Source organism: Panthera pardus, unplaced genomic scaffold, assembly GCF_024362965.1.
Source record: "Panthera pardus isolate Hobbes unplaced genomic scaffold, ASM2436296v1 HiC_scaffold_1, whole genome shotgun sequence".
NCBI lineage: Eukaryota > Metazoa > Chordata > Mammalia > Carnivora > Felidae > Panthera > Panthera pardus.
Genome location: NW_026526654.1, coordinates 12,601,806 through 12,614,220, shown reverse-complemented (window position 1 = coordinate 12,614,220; position 12,415 = coordinate 12,601,806). Strand labels below are relative to the sequence as shown.

General features: G+C 41.1%; 1 protein-coding gene across 3 annotated transcripts in view; it reads left to right on the top strand.

Annotated features, from left to right (window-relative positions):
• Positions 1 to 12,415, top strand: part of MYO16 (myosin XVI) — a 609,969-nt gene that overhangs the window by 436,605 nt on the left and 160,949 nt on the right. For 2 of the 3 annotated variants that reach the window (XM_053889237.1, XM_053889198.1), the window contains exon 23: positions 3,467 to 3,667. In XM_053889237.1, coding sequence (XP_053745212.1) covers positions 3,467 to 3,667 — 201 coding nt within the window. The remainder of the gene's footprint in view (positions 1 to 3,466; positions 3,668 to 12,415) is intronic. The other variant, XM_053889213.1, reaches the window with a different exon arrangement.

The window sequence follows — 12,415 nt, the reverse complement described above, 5'->3', positions numbered from 1 at the left end:
AGATCTCTTTGTATATGAGGCTTCATTGTATTTATGATTTTTCAGTCAAATGAGGAGCACAAGTTAGCTTTTTCTGAAGAGGTATTTGAAGGATTCTCAATTCATTGAAAGGACTGGAAATACCAGATTGTATTGTTATGAAGATATTCAGCCTTGGTTATGTCACCAAAACTCTCCTGTGGCACAGTTACAAATGCCCAATGTTCAAAATTAGTATTTTATAAAACAATACTAAGACTAACGAGATCATGAAACAAATTCAATAGAATCTTTTCAGCTTATCTTCAAAGATTCTAAATTAAAATATGGAAAAACACTGGAAGAAAAAGTATATATCCACATATCCTCAGGATCTACGCAGGTGTGGATCTTTGCCTAACAAAAATCTACCATATCCTACCTACTAATATAAGAAGATATTATATACATCTATAAATAATATCTCTAAGACACTCAAACTTTGTTGAAAACTGATACCATTCAGCTATTGGAGAGCATAGGATGTGATTTTCTACTCTTTATTTGTATAAACGGAGACTTACAAATTTATACATCTGCCTAATATGTAAAATATTCTCGTTTCTATTACCAACCTGTCAACATTTTTTTTAATTATAGAAGAAGCCCTCTTCTTCCAGAAAGCCCTCCCTCATCATGACACATAAAGTACATAACTTCTGTATGTAAGGTTAAAGAATGTCTTCAAAGTGACAGTAACATGTAGTGAACCATGTATGGGAAGCTGCAGGTACCCGCCACCCTCCTTCTCGCTTCTGTATCCTTGACTGCTAACCAGTGGTCGGCAGAATGACGTTAATTCTGTCTCTTTGACGACCATCCTTGAGATTTCACCTTGGAGTGATTATTTCAACAGGAGGACCCTCATCAGTATGAGGGGGAAATGAGAAGGGACATTTCTGACTGCTACTTCTCTTTGATGCCCATAAAAATGAAAAGACATAGCAAGTATAGGGTGAAACTTGGGTGTTTACCTACAAATATGCAGGTCTGTGTGGCAGACAAGCATACCCTACGATAATACCAAGGAAGCTTATTGTTTCCTTCTTAGTACCCATAATCCTTTACTGCTCACAAATATCTGAAATATTTGCATAGACCATATTCATATTTCAACAAACATGTATTTGTCTTGTATCCAGGAAGTGTGGGGGTAGATCCAGATTCTTACCCAACTCTCCACGAGTCAGGTGCATTTTACCACACTGTCCGTGCTCGACACCTTCTGTTGTTGAGGCAAAATGGCATATCCTTCAGGAGAACAGTTCAGTCTCTCCTGAACCCTCACTGCTGAAGGAATTGAGGGTCGTTTTTAGGACTTTTTCTCCATGTTCTATTTTCTTCTTCAGACACTTGAGCAAGTTTCCAAGTCTGTAAGTTTGTTTACCACCATTCTTTCATGGTTTTATATTAAACGTTCAGAAAACATAACACATACACATTTTAAAATTTCTGGCGACAATACAAATTATCTTGGTATCCAATCGTCTTATCCTTGGAAAATATCATCTTGCTTTTGAAATAGAGTGGTCTGGCTCTTTGGGAATTGATCACTTCCCTTGGGGCCTTGACTCTTGAGTTGCTGAAACACCCATTAAAGCTTTAAATTCTAGCCTCCAAAGAGAAGGTCTGTCACTGGCCCTGAAATATGCATGCACTTGCAACATCCTTAGCTAGTCCATTTACACTCCCGCTGTGTGTCCGTATGGACTCGTGGCGGGGGTTGGGGGTGGGGAACAAGGAGGGGAGTGTAACAGCACGTGGAGGGGAATCATGGCGTGATGCTCAGAAGCATAGGTAAAGAAACAGCTTCTGATCTTACATATGAACATCTTACTCTTCAGCAAATAAATTGAAATGGAGAATCTCTGATCTTCTTAGTACATCCCGGGCAGGTCCAGTCCTCTGCCAACTCCATGTTGACTTTTCTTTTAGGGTGTCTATCCATCCACTTTGTGTACCTGTGTATTTTTGTCATCTCGGGGCTCTTGGCTGGGGTCGCTGGCTCTCTGAGAATCTCGTCATGTACCACACAGTGGACTTCCTTCTCCAAATCTCCTCATCAAATACATTTTTCTGTTGGTAACAAAAGTCTCTCAAGGTGTTAGTGACCCAGGGAGTTCGCCTTCCTAGTTCCTTCCCAGGCCTCTTTCTCAATCAGTTCTTCCTCTCCTCCTTTCCCAGGGAAGCTATCTATCTGCTTGTTCCAGAGATGGTGCTTTAGTTGCCAAAGGGTTCCCGAAGGTTCCCCCTGGTGTGTGAGCCCCCACCGAGCCTCCTTATGGCTGCCACTTCCAAACTTTCTTCTCTAGGTGGCCTTGGAAGGATCTCAACTTTTGCAGCCCTCAGATATCTATATATAGTTTTTACATTTCCTTTACCATGAACAGGCAACTCTAAGAGGCTTAGGACAACTAAACTATTCCAGCTACAAAGAAATGGCTTTCTGTTGGCCAAATCAATAGCATCACGAAAGGCCTGTGATGCTACTGTTTGGTGACCTCAGGTAAAAACGCAAACTGAATCGCTAGAGGGGTCAGTATTGATCCCTTCACTTCCTGGGAAGAATTATTTTTATGGTATTCACGTTTCCAAGAGCACACTGAGTTGATGTGAAGTATTAAAATATATGACAGAATAAGGTAAATAAACAACGTAAATTGCCGTGTTTTTAAAGGTAGATTTGACACGTGAACAGAAAACTCTCCTAGGAAAGAAGAGATAAACAGCACAGCCCAGGATAAAAGTTCTTCACCTGATGTGTAAACCATGTGGGCACAACCGTGTTCTGTTGTGCAGGGAACAAACTGTTAGGGCTTAAGAAGTTCTTTCAAGCAGCCTTTTCCTTCACGTGAGATTAATTTTAAGTGGTTGCTTAGGCATGACTTTAGCTTCCTTGTTTGACAGCTAACGAGCTATCAGACTTCTAATTTGAATTTTACGAGTTACAGCTTCCATATTTACTTTTTCTAGGTCTTAATATTATAGTCACTTCTAGTTCCTGCTGAGTAGGAGTTTTCTACAATTTTTATGACTCAACATGATTGTAGGTTCTGTTTCTGGATAAGTTACCTGACCCACCATAAATATGAAGTGGTGGATATGGGGCATAGGTCAAGAAAAAATACCTCTCCTTTAGTTAGTAATTTTATGTTTCTTATTGAGATGAGAAATACTTTTTAATAACTTCAGTGTTTTAAGGACATTATAACACACTTTTTAATTTATTTATTCAGTATCAATCAATTACTAATCAATCAATACTGTTTAGGGCCTACATTACATCAAGAGTTTTGTTAGGCGTCAGGGTTACAATAGTGAGCAAACACAAGTGTGTATTAAAAGTTTATATGAACGTAATGAAAATCCAAACGAGCGTACGTGAACAATAACAAAATCATAAAATTGAGTAAAAGACAAAACATAACTATCTCTTCTTGATTTCCAGAAGCCATCTGGATTTCTCTCTTTGTTGGATGAAGAAAGTCAAATGATGTGGTCGATGGAACCAAATCTTCCCAAGAAGCTACAAAGTCTCCTAGAATCTTCAAACACAAATGCAGTCTATTCCCCCATGAAGGACGGAAACGGTAACGTTGCGCTCAAAGATCGGGGTGCAGCGTTCAGAGTCACGCACTATGCGGGAAGGGTAAGTCGAGTGGAGGCACGATGTTATCACATGCGGTAATGGACCAAACGTCTTGAGGACAAGCTTTAAAGTTTTAGATATTTTAGAGTTTATTATTTCAAGGAATGAAAGTTGGGTGAACAACCCACACAGTTTTACTCTTCTAAGCTATTTTATTTTAACCTGATGAGGACGTTGCGTCTTCAGAATGTGGGTGATAAAGCAGGCAGTCAGATCCTTCCGTAATGTTCCCCAGACTGTAACATAATGTGAGCACAAGGGCCTTGGATTCAATACAGAGAGGTCTGCTCTGAACTGTGGGATCCTTTCATTATCCAAACAAATATTGGTTTTCTGAGTTGACTTATCTTCAATATAGTTTTTAGCATTGTATTATTTTTCTTAAAGCACGCATCACCCTGAGTAAAGAAAGCTGCCCTCACGCTCTTCTCTCTTAAACACCTTCAAGGACCTCCTCTTACCTGTCTAGAAAAACCTCCCCCCTTAGGCTGAGCTAATATCCCAGGCTTCTCTGAGCTGATGCCAGTGATTTGAGCCATGGCTTATCCGTCACAACCCCCCTGTGCAAAACCTCTGTTCAGTTGACTTTCTCCAATCCACTCACTGTTTCCTCCGTGTGCCTCCCGGCTTACACTTCTTCTGCACAAGCTTGAACTATCCTCCTTGTCTTCTTCACAAGGTTACATTGTAGCCACCTTTTGAAACTTAAATCTACTTCCCCTTACCTCTGATCCAGCCCCCATCTGTGGTTACTATTTCAGTAACCACAGTGTATTTCGGATCATTTCAGTGCCTTTACTGAGATGCTACTATGTGCTAAACCTAGAACATTAGAGAAACAAAGACGAATAAACCATATTCCTTGCCCCCAAACATCTTAGTCTCCATAAATAAGGAGAAGGTAAAGTAACCAATAATTATGATAGAATTTGCTTATAACAACCCTGGTAACAGTAACAACGTTCTGCATTACCCTGGAGGAGGAAGTAATCATTTGGCTCCCAAAGAAAGTGCAGAAATATTTCCCGGAGGAGGGAAAATGTGACCCAGGCCTTCGGGGATGAGTTACAGTTCAGTAAGGATAACAGAAAGGAGGATTGCAGTGGAGACACAGACTATCAAAGGAGGATGACAGGTGCGTCCCCCCAGGATTCGGTGGCAGAGGGGCAGAACCCACTGTAGCGCTCAAGTGGAAAATAATGTGGTGTAGGAAGACAGTTGTCATGAGACTCCCAGTGGGACCTTGAGGAATGACTCAAAACCCCGGCACAGGACGGGCCTTCCAGCATGGCCGTGGCCTCGTCTTTGATCAGGAAGCTTCCAGCCAAACTGAGAACCTGCTGCTATGGGAACTGACTCTCAGTTCCTGCTACCGCCGACACCAGTCAAGTGCCCGTCCTCTGGCACTTGAACGTGGAAGAATCCGGTGACCCAGGGACCAGGCCTGGAGATCTCCACGCTCCGTGATATGCTCATCGGGCACAACAGAGAGGAAGCATGAGCCCCAGCATGTCTACTTTCTGAGTCTGTTGGAACCATGCTGTGCCAGGCCGGGGGAGGCTAACGAGCAATCAGACACTAGCTGCAAAGAAGTCTGGGAATTTTCCCGCCTTCTAATGTGTGCAGTACAAGAAGGAAGCTATTCCCGAGAGTGCCGGGGGCCATTCTGCCATGTCCACACATGCTGCATTTGGGAAATGGTATAGGAAGTGCAGTTAGGTCTGTAGAGATTGGCCGCTTTTAGCCAAATCATGAAAAAACATGCATGTACTTCTCAGGACTCTGTCCTCTTGGCAGTGTTAACTCCCCAGATACTTTCAGACAGCGTGGGGGATGAAGAAAGGACAACAGAGGACACGATACGCGACAGATTTTGGGGGGAAAGGAAGGGGGCTATGGAAACGCTCAAGCAAGGACTGCATTCGGATGACAGCAGAGGCACACACAGGTGGTGTTCTCTAGGGGACAGCGGGATGCTGACTGACAAGATGTCCAAGGCAGGAGAGGAGCCATCGCTTGAAGTGACAGAGGTCTCTCCCCCGACTGATGCATGGACAGGTCTAGTGCTGACCACGAGAGGAAACCCTGGGGAATCAAGGGGCAGCCTGGAAGGAAAGCTATTCAGTGCAGATGTTTCGAATTTGAGGTTTTTAATAGCAATGTCAATAGGATGCAACAAATAAAATAAGAGGGGTTGGCTGTTTTTAGAAACCTAGACATAGTTTTGGAAATGTGTATCTTGAAAATTTCACTCAAGAAGAGTATGGAAAAGAAGAAATGTAGTAGGAAAGAGAATCCTGAAGACCGAGAGAAAAGGAGGGGGAATGGGGTCAGCAGGAAATAGACGTGAACAGGCCAGGTGGGCCAGGAGCACCCTGGGGGGACGTTGTAGCAGCATGGCGAGGTGTGATGAACCGAGATTTTACACACACACACACACACACACACACACACACACACACAGACACACATTCCCAGAGTGTTATTAACTTATTCACTATCTTTTATATTTGAGAGAGTTAGCCTTTAAAATTTATTTTATTTTATTTTTTTGGAGAGAGAAAGAGTGCGTGTATGCATGCACACAGGCACAAGCAGGGAAGGGGCAGGTGGAGAGAGAGAATCCCAAGCAGGATCCTTGCTCGGTGTGGAGCTTGACGCAGGGCTTGATCCCACAACACTGGGATCATGACCTGGGCCGAAATCAAACGTCGGATACTCAACCGACTGAGCCACCAGGCGGCCCTAATTTTTTTTTTAGAACAGTAGCAATCTTCTAGTCCTGTATATGAATTCTCTAATATATATTTTCTTCATATCTAGCATTTATTGAATTCATAAGCTTTAAATGAAATGCTACAATAAGATATAACTAGTGATTTTGGAAAATTATTTTCCTGTTTTCTTCCAAGTGTCATGGAACCTATCTTAAGTCAGTCTATACCTGACCAGCCTCCTAAGTCTGTATGTATAGAATCTTGGAAATGTATTAGATTGTTTGATAAATGCCAACTGCATTAGACTGAACAAGACCAAGCTTTGGAATAATATTTTGTTAATTATTTTATGTTTGCCTCTAAATATTATTCTACAAGCTCTTAATAGAATTTCAGTTTCAATTGTGTTTTAAAAATTGGGGGAACAAACAATGAATAGCTTGAGTAAGTACAGTTATTTCGAGCTCTGATACCAATAAAGCAAAGCAGAGCAAATCAATCGATTAGCCGCCACAGGGCCAAACCCCGTGGAATCATGAATTTTTCTGTAAAAGTGCCTTTATGTTTTAAGCAGGATTTTCCACAATTGGAGTCAATTTTGTGGTTTTATAAAAATCTCTCATTTCACTGAGATCTCCTAATGAGTCTTAGCCCAAGGACTCCCTAAGGACTTGTTCACATGTTGCAGTATAGATTATATGTAATTTGTGGCAATATGTCAAGCCATATGCCATTCTAATCATCAGATGTAGCTACATATACTTAATTTTGAGCTATTGCATTTTCAAGAAAAGCAGCATATTCTACATTTTATAAATCAAGAGACGTAGCAAAGAGCTCATTGGTTTAGAGACCATACGCAAGGTCTGTTTTGGACGGTAGTATGAGCGTTCCTAAATAGCCCTTTGGTGATCAAGCTGACCCCAAGGAAGAGCTCAATGGTTCTGGGGTCTTGAATTTCTTTGTGGCCTCTTCTCTGGCCAGATGGGTGGGCTAGAGCGTCTCTCCCATCACTACCTGCCCTTCCATGACTGGTTTACCTGGTTTTGTTAGTGGAAACTTGCCCCTCACGAGAAGGATGATCATTAAGGCTGGTAATGATATTGACATCTAGCCCCCCAGGGTGGACTCACCCATCTGACTGTTCTACTTTTAAGTACAAGTTGCTGCCATGCTTCTGAATCTTGTCTGGAGCAGAGGCTCATAGGTCCTTTTAGAAATGTTTAAGAAACACTATTTGAATTATAGCTGAAGATCTTTCCTAAACACATTTGAATTTTTCATTACTCATAGGAGCCTGGTGTATTTTCCAATCTCCATTACAGAAATATTTTAAAGTAAATGGGAAGAGGTTGTGCATGAAATATTAACAGGGTCTCATTAAGGAGCATGAATCTGAATTAAAGAAGGCAGAGGGGTTTTTTGTTGTTATTTGTTTTAGCAAATTTTAAATCATATATGGATTAGCTGTTTTAGGAATTGCTCTTGAATTTCCACTGGTGATTTAAATGATGGATAAGCATTAAATCCAGAAGTGTGTCTAATTTTATTGGCTTTTAAAATTAAGAATCTTGAAAGAAAGAAGAATTATGATTTGGAAGAAGACATTGGCTCTCAGGAAATTTGAATTTCCATTAAGGTGATTCTGAACTAACTCTAATGGGAAATAGTATTTTGAAGGTCCTAAATTTTAATGTAAGAAAAGTGAATAGATTAGGAGATACTAAAGCAATCTGAAGTAATAAAAATTAAATTAATGAAAATACAGGTCAAAGCAATAGTTATAAATGTATGATACCTGCCTATCTGACGTTTGTTGTCTGCTCATAAGGCCTCTGTCTGAAAGTTGTTTATTGTGATAATTTATTGTATGACAAAGTGATTGTCTTTGGATCCCAGATAAGTGTCCCATTATGTGAGTGGCCTGGTTTATACAAATCAAGTTGGTGATACTGTTCTTGCCTGAGATGATGTGTCTGCGTTTCAGCCTCCTTCTCTTCCTTAAATATTGTGGTGGGCTGAACAGCAGCCCCCAAAAGATATGGCCATGTGCTCATCCCTAGGATCTGTGAATGGAATCTTATTTGGAAAAAAAAGATCTTTGCTTATGTAATGAAATACAGGATCTTGAGGTGAGGAAATTAACCTGGATTATCTGGGGGAACTCTAAGTCCAAGGACAAGTATGCTTATGAGGCAGAGAGACTTGAGAGAGAAAAGGAGGCCATGTAGATGTGGAGGCAGGGAATGGAGAGTTGCCAGCACAGGGCTGGGAACTTCAGGGCCATCAGAAGCTAGAAAAGGTGAAATTTCTTTACCACATTTGATTCATTTGAAAGTGAGCCCTACCTTTCTCCACCTCTCTTTTTGCTCGTGCGGTTTTCTTCACCTGAGATGCCCCTTTCCTATCTTTCCAAACCTTATCGGTCTTAGGAGCAAGTTCTTAGCCTAATCCAGATGTCATTGATCTCTCCCTTCCCTAATCAATAGTGATGTCTGATGCTTGCGTAGCATTTTCTGATGATAACGTGCTCCTGAGACATTATCACCACAACCTCGTGTATAAACATTGCTGTGTCAGTTTTCGAGGTAAGTAAGCCTTGGTGAAGTTCAGAGGTTCATCAAGGGTTGAACAACTTTGCATGAGTCTCCTGGGGTTTCCTTAGCAAAGTCCTACACGCAGGGTGGCCTGACGCAGCAGAAATTGATCCCCACTGTTCCAGAGGCCAGAATCCAAAATCAAGGGTCAGCAGGGTTGGCTCCTTTGGCAGGGTCCAAGAGAAATATGTTCCAGGCTTCTCTCCTGGCTTCTGGTGGTTGCCAGCAGTCAACGGGGCTTGGCTTGTAGACACAACTCCCAATCTCTGCCTCTGTCTTCACGTGGCTTCCTCTCCTCTTCTTTAAAGATGCCAGGTGTTGGATTTAGGGCCCACCCCATCTTATGATGTAATCACACCTTTGAAAGACCTTATTTCCAATCAAGGTCACATTGTGGGGTTCTGGGTGGACACAGGTTTTGAGGGTACACGACTCAACCCACCATGGGGTGGGGGTCATAACACCGTATTTCACTTCCCATTTCCAGGACCATGTGTTTCCCCGTCTCCACCATGGTGTGTATGGATTTCTTAAAGTGTTCGTTTTCTGTAGTCATAGAATCCATGTGGTGTGGTAGAGAAGATACACAAGGTACATGGGGACTCTGTGGCCAGGACTTTGAGGAGGACAGACACCGACCCTCAGCTGCCACATTCACAAAGTTTGTAATTAAAGAGAATATCACTGTACGGGGCGCCTGGGTGGCTCAGTCGGTTGAGCATCCGACTTCGGCTGAGGTCACAATCTTGCGGTCCGTGAGTTTGAGCCCCGCGTCGGGGTCTGGGCTGATGGCTCAGAGCCTGGAGCCTGCTTCCTGTTCTGTGTCTCCCTCTCTCTCTGCCCCTCCCCTGTTCATGCTTTGTCTCTCTCTGTCTCAAAAATAAATAAACGTTAAAAAAAAATTAAAAATAAAAGAGAATATCACTGTTAATCTCATAAACCTGTTCTGAAGGTCACGTGTTGGGCAAGAAATCAATGCACGTGTGATTACTTTGAGATGTTGCATCAAACATGAGTCATATTTCCCCACCAATAGCTGAAGGTCTCTCCATGAAAGAGTGCCACTGTATTTAGCAGAACTTTGAACTCCTCAATAACAGATAAAGAAGAGAAAATATTTCCTGGATCTTCTCATCAACTGGGTATATTTTCAGATGAGACTGTTAGGAGCCCAACTGACTGGCTCAAATAAAGTGAATGATAAAATGTCTTCCAGTGGTTAAAAAGTACATTTGTTAATTTTTATATCTTAGTAATGTACTCGGTGCATAAAGCAATGTTTTGCAAGTCATGTTAGATTATTTATTTTTATTTATTATAGTGTAATTAGTATCACCTCAGCAGATGATAGGGAAAAATGTAACCAAAATTCTATTATGGTATTTTCTTGCTCTTCCTATCGTGCTTGAAAAACTTTAGTGGCAAGTAAGTGCAGAAATAGAGCTATTTCTCTATCTGTGAAAATTGTAGTAGAAGAGAAAACTTTTAGATAATGTTTTTTAATTTGTTTAATGTTCATTTTATTTTTTAATTTTTTTTAATGTTTATTTACTTTTGACAGAGAGACAGAACATGGGCGGGGGAGGGGCAGAGAGAGAGGGAGACACAGAACCCGAAGCAGGCTCCAGGCTCTGAGCCGTCAGCACAGAGCCCAACGTGGGCCTTGAACTCACGAACTGTGAGATCGTGACCTGAGCTGAAGTCGGATGCTTAACCAACTGAGCCCCTAGATAATGTTTTCACTTACATTAAAGCGACATCCTGTTTTTCACCGAATATACAGGTTATTTTCATAAGTAGCTCTACTTTGATCTAAGAATTTTTGTAAAAAATTGTGTTCTTTATCATTTAGCTTTATGACTAATATTTTAATGGAGCAAAGAGGCATGTGAAGTTTTACTACAGATGTTAGAAGATCCTTTCCATATTATCTGCCTTAAGGGAATTAAAGCATGCTCTGCAACTTGTATGCTACATATTATAGGATGTAATTTTATGAAAGATTGAAAATATATTGCCCCCTTATATAATGTGCTGGCAGATGTGTCTTTCTGTGGGTAGATTTTGATTGTTTTCATCCGGATTCTTTTTCCATCCCCTAAACTGCATCCCTGCAGGTAAAATTGTAATCCCAGACACGTAGTCCTTGATCATTAGTGTTCGTGTCACTGATTTCTACAGGCCTTTATGAGAAGCTTTATGAGAACCATATTACTAAAACATTGCTGATAGGAGTGATGTGAGGGAATGATGATGTTACTGATTTGTGGCCAGTCTATAAAGCATCTGAGTGTTTTCTTTTTTTTCCTTCTCCTTGAAGAAGAGCTACCCCTGTCATTGAATAAACTAAAATTGAAATGTATCAGGTAAATGGATGCTGTTACTCAGATCTCTGGGAAGTCAAGATCTTTGTCTCAGGGACACTGCAGGAGACTGACAGCCAGCCTCCTTGCCCTTAGACATATTTACGTAACATGTATGCAGGGGAAATCTTAGCCTGTTCGATTTTCCCATTCCACCTGTACCAGGAACACCTTCTGTAGCTTGTCAGCTGGCCTTCACCCCAGAGATTTGTGGGAGACACAATGTGCCCCAGAAGACTTGGAAAGTGAACCTTTAAATCAAAAGAAAAAGGAGGTGAACTAATCAATAGGGAGCCATCCATTCATCTCCCTTTCTTTTCTCCAGGCAGAATCCCCAGACATAACAATGAAATCTGTCTGGTCCAAGCCAAACTAGTGCTATTGAAGGATATTTGACAAAGATATCTTGACCGACACAGGATGAACGTAATTTACATCTGTGTTTGTTCACCTCTGGGGCAGCCTTGTGGAAAAATAAAAATTAACTCCACAAGACTCCCGGTGCTCTGTTGCTCGTATCAGTTTTGCCTTTGGCATAAATTTTTGTAGGAGACATGAGAAACGTTTCCTAATCCAGGGTTTTGTCTGGAAGAGAAAATGCAGGATCTCATTTAGGGAATCTTACTGTTTCTTCAAAGATTTAATAGGTTTTGCTATCTTCCTGGACTGACAGAAAGTTATAAATAAGTAACTTTAGGTTTCCTAGACTATTGATGTCTAATCATTAGTTGATTGTTGTTTTTTTTTTTCCTTGAAAGAAGCCATTGAGGCTTATTTGTAAGTTTCAGGTATAGAAATTTCAAGGCAATGTCTATATTCAGATTCCAGATAAGGACCCTTAACAATTATACTATGTGCTCCTAACTTTCTTTATTAGTATTTATGACTTAAAGTCAATCAGAATGTAAGCAAGCATTACTGTTAGAGAGAATCACTTAATGGAAAAGTAAAAAACAGAAGCCTCTGCCTATAAATATTGATGGCCATAGAGAGATCAATTTACCGCTACACGTGAAATCGAGACTCTTTTCAGCAAACCTCAGATAGAAAGCTGAAACCACACATGAGAAA